The 21,879-nt window shown below is 56.9% G+C and overlaps 1 protein-coding gene across 1 annotated transcript; it reads left to right on the plus strand.

Annotated features, from left to right (window-relative positions):
- The first annotated feature begins 7,084 nt into the window (after nt 1-7,084).
- On the plus strand, nt 7,085-17,513 carry ALOX12B (arachidonate 12-lipoxygenase, 12R type). Its single transcript, XM_004594768.3, has 15 exons — nt 7,085-7,244; nt 7,979-8,183; nt 11,971-12,052; nt 12,145-12,237; nt 12,361-12,483; nt 12,671-12,774; nt 12,965-13,137; nt 13,279-13,422; nt 14,297-14,500; nt 14,652-14,738; nt 14,984-15,153; nt 15,526-15,647; nt 16,590-16,690; nt 16,890-17,060; nt 17,260-17,513. Exons 1-15 carry the CDS (start codon nt 7,098-7,100, stop codon nt 17,437-17,439), a joined length of 2,106 nt encoding a protein of 701 aa, XP_004594825.2. The 5' UTR covers nt 7,085-7,097; the 3' UTR covers nt 17,440-17,513.
- Nucleotides 17,514-21,879: the final 4,366 nt, after the last annotated feature.

Raw genomic sequence — 21,879 nt, forward strand, 5'->3', positions numbered from 1 at the left:
ATGGGATTCAGCCCCCGCCCCTACCCCAGGCTTCTCACCTGTGGTTCTTTCTCAGGCCCCAGCTCTGACTGTGCACATGGGATCTTGCTCCAGCTCTCAGCCTACCCCACTCTCTCATCCCTTTTCCCCTCTTTGTCCTTACAACCAGTAAGTTCAATAAAAACTAACCTATTCGTCTCTCATTGTGTTTGTCTCTTAAGCTGAAACTGAAAAACCAGGCAGGAAATGTGACGCAGTGGGTTAAACCGTTGTGGCGCTGCTGGCATCCCATAGTGGTGTTGGTTCGTGTCCCGGCTGCTCCCTGCTAAGGCACTTGAGAAAGCAGTAGAAGGTAGTCCGAGTGCATGGACCCTTGCCACTCATTTGGGGGAGACCCAGATGGAGTTTCTGGCTCCCCCAGTTTTGGCCTGACTCATCTGGCTGTTGTGGCCATCTGGGGTGGGAACCAGCAGATGGAAGATATTGACGTCTTTTTCTCCTTCTCTGATGCTCTGCCTTTCAAATAAACAAATCTTTTAAAGAGAGCTGGTGTGTATTTATGGGGTACCATGTGATGTTTCCATTCCTGTATGTACTATACAATGTATAAATCCAGGTAAATATATCCACCACTGCAAATATTTCCTTATGGTGAAAACACTCCCAATCCCTTCTTCTCACTTTTACACATGCATACCCGTACATGGTGCCTGGCTTTGATTCCTGATTCATTTCTCACCCAACTTCCTGCTTCTATGCACCCTGAGGAGTAGTGAGGTCCTACCCTGCCCCTATACCATGTGGATGACCCAGGTTGAGTTCCAGTTTCTTGACTCCAGTCTGGCTCAGCTCCAGCTATTCTTGGCGTCCTGGGAGGACCTGTGTCTCCATCTCTCTGAATTTACAACTTCAGTGAAACCACTATCACACAATAGAATGGGAGAACACGTTTCTTCTGCACAACTATCATGTACTGCCCCTTAGCCAACCAATCCCCAACACTCTTTCCCCTACCCCTTCCCAGTCCCTGGTACCCACCCACATTTCACCTGTGAGCACGGTCACGTGACACAGCGACGTTAGGTCTGTCCCCATCTTCACATGTGTGGGGTGGGGGGGGAGGGGTGCCTAGGGAGGAGGGGGTGTCGGGGATGTGGTGTATAAAGGGAGCAGTGGTGGATTCGGGGGGAGGGAGCATTTGATCCTGGAGACAGGATCTCCCAGCTCAGCCTGCCTGCCAGCCCAGCCCCATAGGCCTGCCTCGCTGAGAGCATCACCAGGAGGTAAAGGAAGGCCTGCACCAAGCAGACCGATGGGAAGAAATGAAGCACTTTATAAGGCTTCCGAATCCAGCTTCTGGGTGTGGTGGGTGTTAACCTTGCCAGCGCAATCCAGTCCTCCTCCCAGACTCGCCCTCTGAGGCCTCTTTGGGTGGCTGGGTTCTCCCTGGTGGGTCTGAGCCAGCCTCAGCTTCAGGCAGAGCCTCCGAGTCTCTCTTCTCTCTGCCTTCCCCGTCCAGAAGCATGGAGCATGGTGCAGACATGTACATCGCACAGGCTGGACAAGGCTGCTGTGAAACTGGGTGGGAAACAAATTGCTGTGGGGTGAAGCTATGACGTTTGGGAGTTGATAGGGCTGGCCTTGTGGCGTAGAGGGTTGGGCCACTGTCTGTGATGCTGGCATCCCACACGAGTATTGGGTTCAAGCCCTGGCTGTTCTGCTTCCAGTGTCACACCTGGGAAAGCCGCAGAAGATGGCCCAAGTGCTTGGACCTGTTTCCTACATGGGAGCCCTGGATGGAGTTCCAGGCTCTCAGTTTTGGCCTGAGCTAGCCCCAGCTGTCAACCCCAGGATCTGTCTCTCCCTTCTTCTCCCTCTCTTTGTATCTCTGCCTTCAAATAAATAAGTAAATCTTGAAGGAAAAATTTAAAAAGGAAGAAACACTGAGACTGCGGTGCATGTGATCTAGCCTGGTCAGAACTGACAGTGGCCTCACATCTGCTCCCAGCATCTTTGGTGTGGGGTGACGGCTCCCTTAGCCCTAGGGCGCTGGAGGCAGGGGAACCGATGCTTTAGGGTCACAATAACCCTTGACCTCTCCACCCCCGCAGCATCACTTGGCTATGGCTGGATACACGCTTCTCTCCCTGCCAACATCCATTTTTGAAGTCCCCGAGGGGATTCCCCCCAGCTACCGTGGCATCTAAGGAAACGAGAGCCCGCTGCACAGGTGCAAGTCCCCGACCCCTCAAAGCCTGGGTCTCGTGGGATCTCCTCTCAAACTCAGTTGCTACCCCAGAGCCACTGTCCCACAGGACAGGAAACACAGCCCCTCCCAACCTCAGAGTCTCCTCCCTGTTTAACCGACCCTCTGTTCCTCTGCTGCAGTGGGCCTGGGTGGGGTGCGCTCTATTCCCTGTAATCGAAGGATAAGGGAACCTCCTGCTACTGCGTCCAGAAGTGCATTTGGGTGGGTGGTTACCGCGGCCTCTCGACTTAGTCCAAGCCACCTGATGTCTGTTGAGAACAGAATCGGACTGAGAAATACCCGGTGGCGCCCCCTTGTGGCTGGTCGAGCTGCGGCAGAGGCTGGAAGCGGGGGTTCCTTCACCTCCTCTTGGAATCGGTCAGCTGCGAGTGCTCCTTGCTAGCTCAGGCAGCAGGTCCCATGGAGAGGACGGCCCCAGGAGGGCCTCATTAGAAGGCATGCCCATCCTGAAAAATGCTCCCTAGCCGGAGAGGGAGGAACCAGGGTGGAACGTTGGAATCTGGTTTCCCAGAAAGCCAGCTTGGAAGATTCATTGGAGTGACACACCCACGGCACAGAGGATTCCTGCCCTGGCTCCGGGCGCCTCTGGGGGCAGGACTCTGGAAAGCTCCTGCTTTTTTCTTTTCTTCTTCTTTTTTTAAGAGAGAATTTTTTCCATTTACTAGTTCACTGCCTAAATGACCACAACAGCCAAGGCCCGATGAGAAGCAGAGGAACCAGGATTCGAACCGGTGCTTTGAAACATCACAAGCAGCTGACCTGCTGCTTCCCACACCCATGCCTTTTGATCCATGGGGAAAGCCATCTGGCGCCGTGGGAAGCTCCTTTCCCCCAGGTGGCCCTTGAGCCCTCCACCTAGGTGACCCAAATCTGCCAGTAAGCGGGTGGGACAAGGAGACTTGGAAAATCCCTTGTAGTGTTGACATTCCAGGATCTGCTTGCTTCATGGGCCCAGTGTCCCCACACTCGGTTCTCGGGAAGTGGCTGGGAGCTCCCCGGACAGGCTCCCACAGACAGTAAACTCACCTATGGGAGAATCTTCCAGAAGGTGGACAGTGCAGTAGGGAGGCACAGCTGGGCGGTGCTGGCATGACTAGGGGTGACGGTGGTGGGGCATGCAGTGCTCTGGTCAGGGAAGGCCATTCTGGAGGTAGCGTGGGACATGACACCTGGCTCACAAGCACAGGTGGCTCTTGACAGCTTGCGAGAAAAGCAAGAACCTGGCATGTGTGTGCGGGGAGGGAAGGCCACGGTGGCTAGCGGCAGGTGTGATGTCACACACGGTTCTCCGGTCCAAGCCCTTGAACTTGATTGTAAGGACCACCCTGTTGGTGTTTTACTATTTTTTTACTGGTAGTATGATTCTATGTCATATATATATAATTTTTACATATTAGATTAGGGTGCGAAGGGCAAAGAGTCAAGGGTTAGAGGAAAGTGGGTGAGTGAGACCATTGTTCTCACATTCCCTTTTTTCCTTCCTGTATCTGGGGGGAGGGGAGAGATAAGGGGAGAAGCCACACCCAGCCTCCCAACCATTCCAGGGTCCCTGATGTGGGGCATGCTCCGAGGGTCCTGCTCAAGTGGTTTTGATAATTCAGCAGTTCTGAATTGCTGCTGATCTTGCCACTCCAATCACGTTGAAATCTCTCCAGAATCCACTGGCTGACACAGTCCACCTTAGAGTCTCCGTTTGTCCAGATATTTACTGCCAACTCTTGGCTGCCAACTCATGTTGCAAGTTGATTTGTTCTGTCCTCCGTCCTCTGTCATGGTCCCAGGTGTCCTCTGCAGGCTCCAGTGTACTGCCACATCCTCCGTGTGCACCTGGGTGTGCTGTCCACTGCTCCGTCTAAGCCACTGAGGAGGCCCAGCTCTGACACATGCATTCCACGGTCAGATCCTGGAACCTGCAATTCTCTGCATGTTTGGAGTTCTGTGTCTGGTAGTTCAGTTGGAGGGATTCCCAAAGAAACCTCATCGGATGGGTTTTGAACAGCTCAGTGGCCAATCACGTTTTGTGTCTGTGTCCTGGAGGGAAAGGGAGTCCCAGGGACCGCTCCCTCTCTAGCAGGGCCTGAGTGTATGTGTGGAGGGGGAGCGGAGTGTGTGTATCAGCTTCCTGTGTGGGTGGCCGTTGTCCTCATCAGTGTCATCCTGTCCTTCCCAGAGGCCTCTTCTGCTCCCTGCGGACCCGCCCCGGTCCAGAGGAACCAGTTCTTCAGCCCAACGAGAGTCGTGGTGATGTATCCAGTCATCATGGGGAGTGTCGCATCCTCATACCTGATGCTGCCCATCCACGACCTCCACCAGGGCCCCACCTGCTGAGCGGTGAGGGGAGGGGCTTCCTCATTCACGCCATAGACCTGAGCCCTGGTCAGAGTTGTCCTTCCTGTCTTCCATTAACGGTTCAGACCTGACGAAGCAGCGTGTGGTGGCGGGGGGACGGGGGAGGTGCAGATGGATTTGTCTCCTCCTCGTATCCTCAGAGCCCTCCGAGCTGCCGATGAGCCCCCATCACCTCCTCCTCACCCCCAGGCAGAGTGGGCCAAGCTACCCCCTTTTGGGCTGGCTCTCTCACCCCAAAAGCCCACAGGATCCTGCATGTTAGAGGTGCCTGGCAGAGCCTTCTCCCTAATCCCTTTGCCCGCTTCACCACCCTGCTGCTGTCTGGGTCTTAGGCAGGCAGTCCTCTGGGGGGCAGAGCCACTGTTGGCAGAGGCATGGCTGTGTGACTGGCTGGCTGGAAAGCCCAGGAGAATTTGCATCTTGGGATGCAAATTGACATCCTCCTGGCTCTCAAGAGTGTCATGAGGTGGGTGGCCACGTAGGGCCCGGGAGGATGGCCTGACTGCTTGGTAGCTCCTGCCCTCAGCCTGGGCCGGTGGGATGCCCAGAGGCAGTGGTGGGGAGAGGGGCGGTGGTAAGAGCCTGCCCGTCACTCAGAACCAGGCACAGCCCCCTCCCCTTTCTGAATCTCCACTTTCATTCCAAATCCCAGCCCTGAGCTTGTTCTTACCATTGCCTCATCCAGGCACCATCAGAATTTTTCCACATGGGGGAAGAAGAACAAGAAATCCAGCCGGACAATGAGTAGTCTAAGCCAAAAGGGGGAAGGGCGTCCGTCAAAGATGCTGGCTCCTTCACAGTTGCCAGTGGCCTTCTTTGAGCTCGCCACTGTAGAGTTGAAGCGAGGAGCTGATAAGGTAGCAGCCAGGTTGAAGAGGTGGAAAGCACACAGCATGCGCTGAGCGCCTGGGGTGGGAAGGTGCTGACATCATTCCCTGCAGATCCTTACCCCAAGGGGCTCGTCTTTGGCCCAGCAGTAGCTAGGATGCCTGCATGCTTTAGCACATCCTTTGCTGCAGTGTGTGTGTGTGTGTGCGTGTGTGTGTGTGTGTGTGTGTGTGCACTTTACCAGACCCAGGGACCACATAGATGAGTAAAGTGCAAGCCTAGTGCCACCTCTGTCAGAACCACATCCGGCCTCTGCATGGCTCCCCCATTCCGGAGGCTCTAGCCCATTAGCCTTCTTCTGAGAATGGCCTGGAGGGGTGGGGACAGGGACCAACACGGTGGCACAGAAGGTTAAGCCTCAGCTGACATCCCATAGGAGCATCGGTTCAAATTCTGACTGTTCCACTTCCCATCCAACTCCCTGCGATTGTACTTGGGAAAGCAGCAAAAGATGGCCCAAGTGGTGGGACCCCGTACACCCTCGTGGGAGACCTGGATGGAGGTCCAGTGTCCTGGCTTCCCCTGGGCCCAGCCCTAGCTGTTGTCCCCATCTGGGGAGCAGAACAGTGGATGGAAGCTCTCTCTCTCTCTGTCACTCTGCAACAACCTGTCATGGCCGTTCTGGAGCTCCCAACATAGATGACCACACAGTACCTCCTTAACAGCTGGCTTCATCCACTCCCTCTAACCTCGTATTAGTCCTCCATTTTAGTGGTCTTCCTCTCTCTAAATCCTAGGGTAGGATTCTCTCTTATGGTTATACTACAAGTGACCAGTCCAGTGTTTACCTTCATGCTTATACCCCAAATCATTCTCCATCTGCCGATTTCATGTGCAGCCCTGGTTCCTAATCTGCTGAGTGACTGAGGGCCCCCAACCTCCCACCCTGACCCGTCCTTGCTCCCTGTAGCATGTCCTGAGGACCCCCCTGCACCCACAAGACCCCCAAGCCCTTGCTTGAACCTTGGACCACACAAGCTTGGCTTTCCCACCTTGGTCCTCATCTGCTTCATTTTCCGGTGGGAAACCATCAGGCAGCTGGACATCAAGGTGGTGTCCGTCATGGCATCTCCCCTCTCCCACTCCTTGAGAGGCCCCAGAACCAATGCAGGTCACCGCTGCCTATTGGGGGCCCTGCTGGCCAGTGGGGCCAGCACTGTGGTCAATGGGGGTGAGTAGGAGGAAGGAGCTCATTAGGCTGATAAAGATCTGAGGAGCCGCCCAACCCTGTCCCCCCACTTCCCCGAGGCCCTGGCTCAGGCGGGGACTGGCTCCCCGCCCTGAAGCTGCCTTCATCCACGCGGCATCCTCCATCCGCCCTCTCAGAGCCAGGCCCACTGAGCACTGCCCGCCCTCTCACCCTGCCAGCTCCCAAGCTCCCAGCCCAGATGCCTGCTCAGTGCTACCTGTGACACCGTGCCCCGGGCCCTGCCAGGGCAGCAGCTCTTCCAGACTCCGGGTGGCCAGCAGGCCAGTCTTCCCTGGCTCCCAGCTGCTCCTGCTCATCCTCCTCACCCAAGCTGACCCTCGCCTGGCTTCCCCAAGCAGCCCGTGTGGCCCCCATTGCTGCAGCCAGAATTGAGCCCCCTTCTTGTTGCCTGCAAGAACAGCCATGGCCACCTACAAAATCAAGGTGGCCACGGGCACCGACTTCCTGTCGGGGACACTAGATTCCATCTCAATGACCCTCGTGGGGACTCAAGGGGAGAGCCACAAGCATCTGCTGAACCACTTCGGGAGAGACTTTGCCACGGGCGCGGTGAGTGCATGTGTGCATGGGAGGGCCGGGGGAGCCGGCCTGGCCCCACAGGGAGCGGGGGAGCTCCCATGCTGACCCTGAGTCTCTGCCCCGACCCATGCCTTTCCCACACCCCCTTCCTCCTTCCTGCCTCTGCTTCTCTGGCTCCTCCTCCCAACCCTGCCATCCCCTCATTTCTGTGACCCTCTGTCCCCTCATCTCTCTCCCCATTCTTACTCTTGCCCCTGTGGGTTGCATCACCCCTACCAGTGGCTGGCATTTGCATTTGGTTCTCAGTGACTTGTTGTGGCATCAGACCAGCCTGTCCAGTGGGAACCCGCCTGCCCTAGGAAAGGCTGGCACGCTTCGTGGGTCCCTAATCCCTCAGGCCTGGCGGGGTGTCAAGCCCAGGCACACCCTCCTCCTCTGTGGCCTGAAGGGGTCCCAGTTTCTGAATCTCCACATCTTTCCCCATTGATAACTGGGCACAGGCCAGGCCCTGCCAGCTGTCATCATTTCACCCTCCCTGGGGGTCCCCATGGCTGCCCCAGCATCAAGGAACTGAAGAGGGGGTACTGGTAACCCATTCCAGACCCAGCAGGGGAAAGCAAACTCGGAAGAGGCAGGGGGAGCCCAAGACTCAGGGCCATGACTGTTCTGGCCCCATCGGGCTGCCCAGCAAGGCTGGATTGCATGGGCCGAGGGAGGCCTCGCCAGCCAGGCTGAGCCACGTGTCCCTCCCTCGCCTCCTGCAGGTGGACGACTACACCATGCAGTGCCAGCAGGACCTGGGGGAGCTCATCATCATCCGCCTACACAAGGAGCGCTACTCCTTCTTCCGCAAGAGCCCCTGGTACATTAACTATGTGCAGGTGTGTGCCCCCGACGGCCGCGTCTACCACTTCCCCGCCTATCAATGGATGGATGGCTATGAAACCCTGGCCCTCCGTGAGGCCACAGGTAAGCCCTGCCTGGGCTCCCACCGGGCAGAGGTGGTCCAGCCAGCCCCTTCTCCCGTTTGGAGAGCTCAGGAATGGCAGCATCCCAAGTGGGACACCCCCTCTTCCTCAGATCACTGAGCAGCAGGTGGCAGTACCTAATGCTGCCCTCAGGGCCCTGGAGGAGGAGAGCACATGCTGTGGGCTGGGGTCTGGCAGCTGAATGCATGCCCCCCCGACTCCATCACACCTTCCTGGGGAACCCCAATTCTCTAATACAGAGGCTGTCCTGTTTGTGACGTGGAGTGGTACGTGCCACATCTCCCAAACCACACATTGTTGGAGCCCCACTAGCAGGTTCTGTGGCTCTGGCAGGCTCACTAACAGAGCAGGCCTGAATAATGCAGCAGGCTCCTGCGTTTTCATGGTGCCTTGGTTTTTCTGACCGAGCACATCTCTTTTAGGAAGGCTCTGCTTCACCTGCTGTGAGCTGCTTGTCCCTAGCAGGACTCACTGTTTCTGCAAAGACACCCCCTGCAACACACACACACCAATCCAGGAGGGAGCAGCCCCATCCCACAGGAGCCTGTCCAGGTTGTGAAGAGCTGGTCCTTCCTCTCTTCCCAGGAGTCTCCCACCTGGGGCAGACATCCGTCCTCTTTGCACCCCAGGCCCCACCACCTCAATTCCCATTAGCTTCCCTTGAGGGGAGAAGAAGGCAGAGCTTAGAGTCGCATCCATCCTCTGCCCCCACCACCTGCCCCTCTTCTGCCTCTCACCTTCCTGGTTGGGATTCATCCCTAAGCCCAAGATGGGGAGGAAGGGAAAGGCAGCTAGAGGATGCCTGGTGGGGCAGGTGGGGATGGCAAGGGAAGGTCCTCCTGGGGACAAGGCACAGCATAGCAGCAGGAGACCGGCAGAGTGAGGGTGACCCTGGTGGCTGTGCAGGAATGGGGTTGGGTGGGGTGACTGCCATGCAACACTAGGGCAGGGAGACCTGAGTCACCTTGCTGGGCCCTCGAAGGAGTGAGGCTCCCGCCCTGGGCATGAAGCTGAACTGGGTTACATCACTCCAGGGAACACCAGACATCATTCATCCAGACACATCGTGAGCTGAGCCACATGGAGGAGGGAGGGAGAGAGGAGACGAGGGTGGGGCTGCAGGGGTTGGCACCAGCCCGCCTTGCAGACCACCTATCAGGAGGCCGGAGGAAGATAGGCCAGCTGGACATCTGTCATATCCCAGAATTCTCCTAAACCTCTGTGTCCACATCTGTAAAAATGGAGCCAACAGCAGAAACCACTTAATAAAGTTGCTGTGATAACTTCTTTCTTTTTAATTATTGGAAAGGCAGAGTAGCAGAATCAGAGAGAGATTCCATCTGCTGGTTCATTCCCAAATAGCCACAACAGCTAGGGCCGGGTCAGGTTGAAGCCAGGAGCCTGAAACTCTGTTTGGGTCTCCCACATGGGTACAGGGGCCCAAGCACTCGGGCCACCTTCCAGTGCTTTTCCAGGTGCATTAACAGGGATCTGGACTGGAAGTGGAGCAGCTGGGACTTGAACCCATGTCCATATGGGGTGCTGGTGCTGTGGGCTATGGCGTTATTTGCTACGCCACAGTGCTGGCTCTGGAATTTCAGGCTTCTAAAAGGAGTTCAAAAAGAACAACTTGGGTGGTGGGTGGATGGATTGCATTGAGTCCCAGCCTAGATGCTTCCGCTTGGTAAAAGAGGCCTGATGATGTTGTCATTGGCTAAAGCCACAGGGCTGAAATGCTTTGATGTTCAGATTTTAGGGGCTGGCACTGTGACTCAGTGGAGTTAGCTGCCACATTCCATATTGGAACACTGGTTCAAGTCCTGCCTGCTCCACTTCTAATCCGGCTCCCTCCTAATGAATCTGTGTAAGTGGTGGAAGATGGCCCAAGTGTGTGGGCCCCTGATACTCATGAGGGAGACCCCAAATGGAGTTCTGGGCTTCTGGCTTCAGCTTGGTCCAGCCTGGGCTGCTAGGGGCATTTGGGGAATGAACCAGCAGATGGAAGATCTCTCTTCTGTCTCCATCTTGTAAGCAAATAATCTTAAGAAAACAAGTTTAGATTTTATTTAGAAGCTATGCACAGATGTATGTGCGTGGAGATTTTCATATCTATCTATACAGGCAGCTTATCCGTTATCCAAAATATTTGGGATCCAAAGCATTTTGAATTTTGGAATAGTTGCATGCACATGATTACCAATATTTCAAAAGGGACCCAAGCTAAAACAAAAGCCACTCCTGTTCCAGACACACCTTATGTTTACATAGCGCGGAGATGACTTCATGTACTTTTTTTAGGGATTTATTTATTTTTATTGCAAAGTCAGATACATATAGAGAGAGGAGGAGAGACAGAGAGAGAAATATCTGCCGTCCGATGATTCACTCCCCAAGTGACCACAACGTCCGGTGCTGAGCCAATCCGAAGCCAGGAGCCAGGAGCTCTACCAGGTCTCCCACGTGGGTGCAGGGTCCCAAGGCTTTTGGGCCATTCTCGACTACTTTCCCAGGCCACAAGCAGGGAGCTGGATGAGAAGCAGGGCCGCCGGGACTAGAACACACGTCCATATGGGATCCTGGCGCATTCAAGGTGAGGACTTTAGCTGCTAGGCCACCGCGCCGGGCCCAACTTCATATATTTTTTTTAACATATTTTTAAGATTGTTTTAAAAATAACTTATTTGAAAGAAAGAGTTACAGAAAGATTTTGTGGACAGAGAGAGAAGGAGCTTTCATCTGCTGGTTCATTCCCCAAATGGCTGCAACAACCAGAGCTGAGCTGGTCCGAAGCCAGGAGCTTCTCCCTGTCTCCTGTGTGGATGCAGGGGTCCAAGGAATACAGCCACGCTGTGCTGCTTTCCCCAGGCCATTAACAGGAAGCTGGATGACAAGTAGAGCAGCTAGTGCTTGAATCAGCGCCAGCTATGCCACAGCACCAGGCTCCTATGTAATATTTTCCATTGTTCACTCCCCAGATGGCTACAATAACTAGGGCTGGACTGAGACAAATTCCTGGAACTTCTTCTGGGTCTCCCAAGTGGGTGGCAAAGGGCCAAAATCCTTGGACCATCTTTGCTGCTCTGCTAGCTGCATTGGCAGGGAGCTGGATCAGAAGTGAAACAGCTGGGATTCCAATCTGAGTTCCTGTGGGAAGCCAGCATGGCAGACAGCAGCTTAATCTGACAACTTTCACCTCTGGATTCTGGATTTGGAGGTTGCATGGTGTGATAGATTTACCCCCGGGGTGTTCTAATATTTCTCAGCAGAAACTACGAACTGTGACACCGATTGAGTTAAACAAACACTGTAAATTTCACTCTGGTGAATTTAGAACCCATGATCCTGTCGTGAGACAGACACTTGGGTCTACAGCCCACTCCCTGTGCATCTGCAGGTGTGGGGCAGGGGCGGGGAGCGGGGGACCATCTCGGAACCCACTGCCTGGCAGGGCTGTCTTCATGCAGCTGCAATGCTTGATCCATGTGTAGGACCTGGTCCATGGGAGGTGCCCACAGCTGCTGCTCAGTGCCATTTCAGTGGGGCCTTCTGGCGGGCCTGGAGGGGAGAAAGGCCAGTTTCTGGCCATCTCCTCTGCAGGTGCTGGAGGAAGCACCTTCCCCATCCTCAAGTTGGGCCCCCAAGAGCTGATCTAGGGGAGGTGGAGGGGAGGACAAGCTGAACTCCGGTTCCTTGGAGTGGGGCAGGGCGGGCAGGGGTGGGCCCAGGTTGGGGGGCAGCCCTGGAGCCTCCTCCTTGGTCCCTGACAGGAAAGACAGCAGCGGAGGACACTCTCCCCATTCTCCTGGAACACAGACAAGAGGAGCTTAGAGCCAAACAAGACTTCTACCAGTGAGGAGGAGGGTGGATGGGAGGGGTGCCTGTAGGTGGGGGTGGGAGCAGGGCCACCCATCAGGACTCACCCCTCATCTTTCCCTGTGCAGTTGGAGGGTCTTTGTTCCAGGCCTGCCCAATTACGTGCACATTCCCAGTTACCGTCCTCCGGTCCGGCGCTTCAGAAACCCCAACCGGCCTGAGTAAGGACCCCAGGTTGTGCTGGGCACCCCATACCTCCCACCCCGTGGCTGGCCCCTCCGTGTTCCTCTTCCCCGACTCACCTCCGTCCCCATGACCCAGGTGCCCTGCACTTCTCCCTGCAGGTGGGACGGCTATATTCCAGGCTTCCCCATCCTCATCAATATCAAGGCTACCAAGTTCCTGGACTTGAACCTTCGCTATTCTTTTGTCAAGACAGCCTCCTTCTTCTTCCGGCTGGGGCCCATGTGAGTGAGGCGAGGGCCGGGGCTCCGAGGTTGGCTTGAAGTCTACCTCCAAGGCAGCCTCAGAGGTGGCAATGGCCAGGAAGGACAGACACATGGACGCAGCAATGGCCTCAAAGCAGGGGGTGGTCCATCACCTGCCACCTGCCCCAACCTCACCTGGCAACCTCTCTGATGGCTCATCTCCTAGGGCGCTGGCGTTTAAAGTCCGCGGCTTGGTGGACTGCAAACACTCGTGGAAGAGATTGAAGGACATTAAGAAAATTTTCCCTGGCCACAAGTCCATTGTCTCCGGTATGGAGCGGGCACCCCTGCATAGGACAGGGTTCGCCGAGGGACGGGCGCGACCTCTGGCGGCGGCTTGGGAAACGTCGCCCTGCGCGCTGCGAGCGAGGCTGGACTGGCTGGGTGGGTGGGGGACTTGGGTTAGTTCCTCGGCACATCCCCGTGCCTGTTTGGTGCCCATTATCTTCTTGGGGTCTAGAGTACGTGGCCGAGCACTGGGCAGAGGACAGTTTCTTCGGGTACCAATATCTCAACGGTATCAACCCGGGTCTGATCCGCCGCTGCACGCGACTCCCAGACAAGTTCCCAGTCACCGACGCCATGGTGGCCCCGCTGCTGGGCGAGGACACCTGCCTGCAGGCAGAACTGGAGGTGAGGAGACCCCGGTCCACCCACCCAGCCTCTCTACCCTCGCCATGCTCCCAGCCTTGACCCCAAGGCAGGGGGTTCCAGGAGAGGCCTGGGGCACCCCACGTGGTACCTCACTGCTCGCCCATCGTGGTTCCTCTGCAGAAGGGAAACATATACCTGGCTGACTACCGCATCCTGGAGGGCATTCCCACCGTGGAGCTCAACGGCCAGAAGCAGCACCACTGCGCACCGCTCTGCCTGCTGCACCTGGGCCCAGATGGCAACCTGATGCCCATCGCTATCCAGGTGCCCGCCACGGGGCCTGCTGGGAGGCCTTGGGTGTGCTCAGGGGTTCCTGCGTGTGGGTGGAGCCTCTGGAATGTGTCCCTGTGTGTGCACAGCGGAGGGTGCCTCCAAAATGTTCAGAAATCGGAGTGAAAGGAGAATAAGTGTAGTGTAGTCTGTAAATATATATATATATATGCATATGAGAAATCTTCAAAAAGTTAATGGAAAACGCACTATATGCATGGGTTTGCACCGCCATAAGCATCTCCCGACTCTGTTTTCCGTGAGCTTTTGGAAATACCCCAGCCCAGTGTGTGGCCCTGTATGTGGGCCTGTAGGGGATGCCTGCAGGTCCTTACCTTTCGCTTTAGGTGCCTTTGGGACCATGTGAGAGCAGGGGTCACTGTGCCACACGTGTGCGGAGAGCACCTGGCGTGTCCTTGTGTATGGAGGTGGCTCTGGCTTTGTTCACTCATCTGCTGTGGGCCATCAAAACTTGGGTCTGGCAGGAGGGAGCGTCATGGGGCCTCCTTCTCAGGGGTCTCCAGGAATCTGAGTCAGACACCCCTTTGGGGTAATCAGCTCTTGGCTTCATGGTGGAACCACTGTGTGTGTGTGTGTGTGTGTGTGTGTGTGTGTAGAGAGAGAGAGAGAGGCTGGACACTTCATGCTGTGCACACCTGAATGTGGTGGCCACAATGGGGAGGCAAGGAAGGCTTCTCGGAGGAGGCAGCCTGTGTGCTGGGACCCAAAGGAGGAGTAGAGACAGGGATGGAAGGAGGTGAGGCAGGCAGGAGGCACAGCAGGTGCATGTTAGGGGGCCCCAGAGGGACTGGGTCCTCCCTCCTGCTACTCTGCCCTCCCCAACCCTTCCTCTCTCCCCCATCCCCAGCTCAGCCAGACCCCAGGGCCAGAGAGCCCCATCTTCCTGCCTAGCGATTCCGAGTGGGACTGGCTGCTGGCCAAGACGTGGGTGCGCTACGCCGAGTTCTATTGCCACGAGGCCATCGCCCACCTGCTGGAAACCCACCTCATTGCTGAGGCCTTCTTCCTGGCCATGCTCAGGCACCTGCCCATGTGCCACCCCCTCTACAAGGTGTGGATGCCCTCACTGGCCTCCCACAGCCACATGGGATACCCAGCCACCAAAGGGGATTTCAGGGGGACACCTGGGGACCGGTGAGGGTGAGGGTTCCCAAGGGAGGGTCCAAGGGCACCCCCTCAGGCCTCTGTGTACCCCCCTGCAGCTGCTCATCCCCCACACGCGCTACACCATTCAGATCAACAGCATCGGGCGTGCGTTGCTGCTCAATGAGGGAGGACTGTCAGCCAGGGTAAAACCCCAGCCCAGGGCCAACAAGATGTTCTGCCCACCACCAACCCCCACTCCATAGTCCAACTACAGTGGGACTTCCCACCTGCCCGGGATTGGAGAGAGGGCGCGAGGAAGGGGCTGGCTGGGATTGGGTGTGTTCCTGGGGCTGGAGAGGCTCTCGCTGGATTCCTGGAGCACCCAAGGTGGTTGGGGGACTCCAGGCAGGGAGTCCAGCCTGCTCCACCCATACCTCCTCTCCATCAGGGCATGTCTCTGGGCTTGGAAGGCTTTGCAGAGGTGATGGTGCGGGCCCTGTCGCAGATCACCTATGACAGCCTCTACCTCCCTAACGATTTCGTGGAGCGCGGGGTCCAGGACCTGCCTAGATACTATTACCGTGATGATAGCCTGGCTGTGTGGGACGCCTTGGAGAGGTGAGGCAGGGACAGCAGCAGGAGGCTCTGGGGGGCTCAGGACATTGGAGAGTGTGTGAGGACTCTTGGCATGGTGTCATCCAGGGGGCTGGCCTTGGGGACAGGGTCCAGGGCTCCTGTGCCCCTCACCCACCTACTGCTGAGGCCTGACAGACCCCTCCTTTCCTTCCACCCCTGTGGGCTCTGGGTGCCTGTGGATTTGCTCTGAAGATCTCACCTTGCCCAGCTACCAGTTCACCTTCGCTCACCTGACAGCCTGGGGCAGCTCTGGGGTCAGCCAAGGCCAAGGCCAGGGCATCAACAACGAGGTGGGGGCGGCAGGCCCAGGGAGGGGGCGGCAGGACCCAGACTGAGGCCCCGTCCTGTGGGCAGGTATGTGACGGAGATCATCACCTATTATTACCCATGTGACGCGGCCGTGGAGGGTGACTCGGAATTGCAGTGCTGGGTGCAGGAGATATTCAAGGAGTGCCTCCTGGGGCGTGAGAGTTCAGGTACAGGTTTGGGCACTCAGTGAGGGCCGGGGCTCAGGGGCAACCCCCAGACTGGTGTGGGCTGGACTTGGGGGCTTGAGCTCTGTGGGAAGTGGGGCAGGTGGGGGGACACACTAGACTCTGGGAGCTGACCAGGGACAGTGGAAAATACCTGAGGTCCCACACTTGGGTAACACTCAAACGATGCCTCGCAAGTGCCCACTGTGGGATGCTGTGCCAGCCATGAGGGAGGCCGAGAACAATGTGGCAAGGGGGGACCTGCCCTCAAGTTCGTGACTGAGCAGAGGTCTTTCTTACCTGTGAATGGGCAGCTGCACTGCAGCAGGATGCCCTAACTGCATCCGCTGGAGGAGCCCTGGAGAGTCCGCTTGGCTCCCACTCCTGCCACCTGGAGCTCAGGACGGGCAGCAGGCAGGCTTCAGAGGCTGTGAGGGCTGTGGCGATCCAGAACATTCCAGAGCTAGCTAGGGGCTTGAAATGACAGGACCTGGTGATGGGCCTGAGTTCGGAGTGGGGTGGAGGAGGAGCTGTGACTCCCCAGGTTTGAGGCTTTTGTACCTGGATGTGTGTCAACCCTGAAGATTTGGTGCCGGGGAGGGGGAGGGGAGTTGGTAGGGGAAGCTGTGCTGAGTCCGGGCGAGAAAACCAGGACCCTTCCCAAAGGAAGGAAGCCCCCAATCTCACCTAGGACCAGAGAGACCACCGTCTTCCCCTGCCGCCGGGGGAGACGGGAGATGTGAAGGCCCTACTCCAGGAGGTGCCAGAGCAACCCTGGAGGCCATCTGGCTGGGGCCACCCTTGTGGTCTGAACTGTGATGGAGGACCGGGGTTGTAGCAGGGACAGCTGGGAGTGCTGGCCAGACTGGGTGGGCTGGGCTCCATGGAGCCCTCTGCCTGCAGCCAGGGTGAGACTGGCCTCTCCCCCAACCCTCCCCACTTCAGGTTTCCCAAAGTGTTTGAGGACCGTGCCCGAGCTGATCCGATATGTCACCATTGTCATCTACACCTGCTCGGCCAAGCACGCAGCTGTCAACACGGGCCAGGTACCTGCACAGCCGACCTAGCGCTTCCTCTGTGCCGCCCCAGGGCTTTGGGGTACCTAGATCCAAACATAGCCTCAAGCGGATCCCCGCTCCGCCGGCAGGGGTCTCAGGTCATGGTGGGTGGGCGAGGACAGCGTGGCAGCAGGCCGGGGAGCCCAGGGGCGCTTTGAGCCAGAGCCCCTCCTCTGCCCACCTTTAGCTGGAGTTCACCGCCTGGATGCCCAACTTTCCCTCGTCCATGCGGAACCCACCGATGCAGGCCAAGGGCCTGACCACCCCGCAGGTCTTCATGGACACGTTACCGGATGTGAAGACCACGTGCATCACCCTACTGGTGCTGTGGACCCTGAGCCGGGAGCCCGACGACAAGGTGTGAGGACTGGGGGTGCGGGAGGAGAGGTCGTGGGGTGCAGGAGCTGGGGCCTGGGGTGGGGGCGGAGGACCAATGGCCAGACGCGAGGGGGAGGAGCAGGGGTTGGCAACAAGGGGGGAGGCGAAGAGCTCTTGGGGGACTTTGGGGTGGTGGGGGCGGCCTGGCTCTGTCCTAGCCACCCGGCCCTCGCCCGCAGCGGCCCCTGGGCCACTTCCCCGACATTCACTTCGTGGAGGAGGCGCCCCGGCGCAGCATGGAGACCCTGCGCCGGCGACTGGCCTGCATCTCACATGGCATCCGCCAGCGCAACAAGTGCCTGCCCATCCCCTACTATTACCTGGATCCGGTACTCATCGAGAACAGCATTTCCATCTAGAGACTCTCCCTGCTCGCGCTGCCTCGCCTTCTGCTCGCCTCCGCCCCGTTTTCCAATAAAACGACTTCAAACTCGGATGCTGCGGCTGCAGGTGCGCGCGTTCACTCAGCGACGCTGTGGGCTGCACCACCGCGGGGGGCCTAGGGAGGCACCAGGCAGCGCCGGGTCCACGATCTGGTCCCGAATGCGCCTGCAGATTCGGGCTGGGTGGCTTCGGAGGCGCCTCTGGAGGTGAGGTAGGAGTGGGGGCGACAGTAAAACAAAAGGCAGCCACGGATGCCACCCTGGTCTTTGGACTGTCAGAGGATTCCAGGCCATATATTTAACCCCACTACCTAGGGACTGAATCCACTCAAGCCCCACCCACTTAGGGGACCCCCATCACTTGAAACCCCTTAACAGGGAAATACAAGCTACCTGTCCACCCAGACAAAAGATTACCAGCCTAACCCAGGGGCTCCAGGCACCACCAGCTAGGAATTCACCAGTCACACCCCTAAGTCACACCCACCAGCAGCCCAGTCCATCTCCCAGCCCAGCCAGCTAAGTAAACACTACCTTCCCCCCAACGTCCCCCTGCTGGATCCTGAGCGCTCTCCTGGTAGCTGAGATAACCCCTCCTGCAGCCCCTGCACCTCACTCCCCCACTTTAACAAGAACAGGAGGGCGTGGCTCATGGCATTAACCTCAGGCAGCCGAGAGCTGTGCCACAGGTTGATCTGGTGGTAGCAATGTCAGGGTATTCAGACTCCCAATTCAAACACCCCTAAACTCAGGAAGTCTAAAGCTAGGTACATTTTTCCAGAGTCCCCCACCGTCCCTCACCTGGTTGCCGTGGTCAGCTGTCCAGGGCCGAAGAAAGCTCTAGGGGCTGGAGAGAGTCAAACTGGGACGCCAGGGGCTGCTGTCATGGAGAGCAGAAGCCGGGGGTGGTGACCTCGCATGAGCCTACGTGACCCAGGCCCCCCACTCAGGGTCCCTGCTGGTTGCCTGGTCTTGTTGGAGGTGGACAATACGGGTGACAGAGTTGTAAACTCAGGTACGCATGGCAACCAACAGCTGCCAGCCAGCACTGTTCCTGCTGAGGGAGTGTGTAGCAAGAGGCCAGGGAGACCAGCTGCCCAAAAGGGAAGCACCTTGAGGCCATGGAAGGCAAATGACTACCCAGGATGCGAGTCCCGCAGCCAGGTGGCAAACCCAGGGCCTGGGGCCAGGCTGGATTGGCAGGTGCACCTCCAGTGACTGGCCAGGTTCTTTTGTTTTTCCAGCTGAACCACAGCTAACATTGAAATAATAGTTGTCTGTCTACAGCCCCTGCCTGGTCTGCTTCCCCTCTCCACAGCTTTGTGCTGCTTGTGGCAGGACTCGGGTGTTCCTGTGTGTGGAGGAAAGAGGAGCTGAGGTGCTGCAGTGAATGGGTCATTGTGGGAGACAAGAAATGGGGCGCCCCCTTGGGCCTGGTGCAGTATACAGTGACTGAAGTCCTCACGTTGCATGCACTGTGATCCCACTTGGGGAGTAAACCGACAGGTGTCTTTTCTATCTCCTTCTCTCTGTATGTCCAATAAAATAAATCCATCTTTAAAGAAAGAGAAAGAGAAAGACATAGGGAGGCCCGTGAGATGCGTGAGAGGCAGCAGTGCCTCTTGTTGGAAGCCCCAGGGTTGGGGAAGGCTACTGTGCAGGTTGCAGTACAAGGGCGGGGAGAGGGGGAACTGGAGACCCAGCAACCCTGTTGGGGTGAGGAGCAACATGGATAAGCTGATGTTCAGAAAGTACTTCCTACAGGCAGCAAGTCCAATGCTCTCATGATGTCAACCATTGGGATTGCAGCAAGTGTTTAGAGCCTGGCTGTCACAGTCAGCCAGGGCACACAGGCAGAGGGAGCAGTGGCGGCTGGGGGCTGGGGGAAACCCCTGCCAGCCCTTAGGCCGTCAGCTGCAGGCAGCCCTTTCCAAGAGAAGTCAACCGTGCTGAGTCAAGAGGTTAGTGACCTATAATCCTTTCCTTGTCTCCTCTGCCAATCACAGGGATCCCAGTACCCCTGCCTTACTCAATAGGTGTCTCTGGTACAAAGAGGCCTGTAGGGGCGTTGGGTGTTGATGTGGAAGGTGCAGCAGGAATGAGAGAGGAGCCAGAGGCTGAGGTGAGATGGGGCTGCCCTGTCTCCCCAGGCTCCTGGCCCCCCCTGGAATTCTCCCTGACTTGAACACAGGGTGGACAGAGCTGAGGTCTCGACCACATGGTGGCTAAGAAGCAGATGACAGACCATCTTGCGCACCAAGTGCAGTAGCCTTTTACTGGCGGGAGCCAGTCCTCAGCTGGGTCACCGGGCAGAGGAAGATGGGGCTGCCTGGACCAGGTGTCAGAGTGAGAGCTGGATGGGGAGTGCAAGTGAGGGGCAGGCATCGGTGCGAGAAGTATAGCTGGTCACATGTCTGCTGGTCCCTGGAGCTGAAGGAGCTGTGTGATCACGGGAAAGTGAATTCACCTCTCTGTGAGTCAGGTTTCTCTTGGGCCAGTGGATGATGATGACCTCTGAGAGTCAGTGGCCTGAGGCCATGGTGTCTGCCCTGGGTCAGGGTCCCTTGTCTCAGCCCCAGGCCATATTGTGTGGGACTGAGAGGCTGAGTGAGAAGGGAGGGTGTGGAGCCATGTTGGGTTGTTAACACGAGGAAATCCTGCAGGTGCACAGGTCGGCGGGGTCAGTTTTGACATCTATGTCATGGTACAGCCTGTTCTCTGACCCTGAGGATGGTTGTCTTTTTAAAAATATGCTGGAGGCCAGCTCCAGCCGAGTTTGGAGCTAGAGAAGGGTGTGTGGCGTCGGCGAAAAGACACGAACACTGTCACTCCGTGCACTCTTGTAACAGCTCGAGAGGAAGCTGTCCTTTTTATTTACTCGGACACATCACACGCCTCTGCACAATCGTTTAATTGTTCTATTTTAACTTCATGACTAAGTGGCTATGCACAGATGTTTGATTATTTTATTTTTTACTTCATGGTCAACCAGGTGCTCTTAAAGACAATTCTGTAAGTTACCGTAATCATTTTCTTCAAAGCAAGCCATTATTCATTCTTCAGTTCTGGCCGTTGGGTGACAGCCAGGACTCTATGGAATTACAAGTCCTGCTGGATAGCTTAAGAATTCAGATGGTGAACTCACCAGTACTGGGGCTGGGAACAAGCAGGGCAGGTCCAGGCTGCAGCACCCACATGAGCACCCTAAAACAGGGTGTGAGGCAGGCCGGGCCACAATATCCACCAGCTCATACAAAGGCCAGGATGGATGGGACAGGCCATGCCAGGTAAGGGCCTGGCACCCACTGGCATGTGTGAGATCTGGGTCTAGGAGTGGCCTGAGCAGGAGAACTTGGGAAACTCCCCTGGTGGGTCATGACTCCTGCTGGTGAGCTCCTGCTGATGGTTTAGGCCCAGGTGTTGGGTAGGCTGGGCAGGGTAGCTCCATCTGTCAGAAAGTGTGTGAGTTGGTTTTAGAAGGAGGAAGACCGGGTGGGGCCAAATAAGCCATACCCTACTGGCAAGTGCACAAACCAGGATGGAGTGCAGGTCATGCCAGGTTGACTGTCACGCCTACCAGTTTGCATGAACCAGGGATGGGAGCAGGCTGAGCAGGGCCAGGTTGCAGCACCCACCAGTGAGAGTTGGAATTGGGGGCTGGCCAGGGCAAGGCAGGCTGTTGCAGCCCAAGGCAAAGGCCAAGACGTGGAAGGAGCTGTGCCAAGCTGGGTTAGAACAACCACTGGCATGCACGAGGTCTGTGGCTGGGAACAGGCTTGGTTGGGGAGCTAAGGGGACACCCCAACTGGGTTGTGGTTCCCACTAGAGAGTGTGGGGTCTGAAGTGGAGGCTGCGGTCTGGTTTGGACATTGCCACAGTGTCCCTTGACATGGGTGTGGACTGGGCCTGGGGTATGCCGAACTGGACTAGACTCCAGCACCAATTGGTGCTCATGAGAACCCAGGTGGATGTAGGACAAGCTGGACCAGGTCTCTGCCTCTGCAGAGTCATTCATGAGCTGTGTCTGGGTGTGGACTAGGCTTGGCTTGGCTGTAGCACCCAATAGTAAGAACTGGAAAGGGTAAGAGTCGGCCAGGAAGGGCCACTGGTCATGCTAGGACTGGAGGTGTACTGAGTAAGGGTTGGCCCATGGACCCACCGATTGGCGCAAGATCTGGCATTGGGAGAGGTTCTGATGGAGGAACCTGTTGGGACATAGTCCTTGCAGGTGAGCACAAGAACCAAGAAAGGGAGCAGCCCAGACCAGGCCAGGATACACCCACAGACTTACCTTTGGCTCAGGTTTGGAGTGAACCAGGCTGGGCCAGTTCACATCACTGGCTGGTAAATCCAACAGCCAGAATGGTGTGTGGGTCATGCCAGGTTGAGCCACAATACCAGCCAGTTCACATGAAG

This window comes from Ochotona princeps, chromosome 17 (genome assembly GCF_030435755.1).
Source record: "Ochotona princeps isolate mOchPri1 chromosome 17, mOchPri1.hap1, whole genome shotgun sequence".
Classification (NCBI taxonomy): domain Eukaryota; kingdom Metazoa; phylum Chordata; class Mammalia; order Lagomorpha; family Ochotonidae; genus Ochotona; species Ochotona princeps.

Excerpts from the sequence above, each read along its gene's own strand:
- ALOX12B (XM_004594768.3), top strand. The coding sequence starts at position 7,098 with ATGGCCACCTACAAAATCAAGGTGGCCACGGGCACCGACTTCCTGTCG. Across the intron at positions 13,138-13,278 it reads GCCTGCAGGCAGAACTGGAG|AAGGGAAACATATACCTGGC; the intron begins GTGAGGAGACCC and ends GTTCCTCTGCAG. Across the intron at positions 14,501-14,651 it reads TGTGCCACCCCCTCTACAAG|CTGCTCATCCCCCACACGCG; the intron begins GTGTGGATGCCC and ends ACCCCCCTGCAG.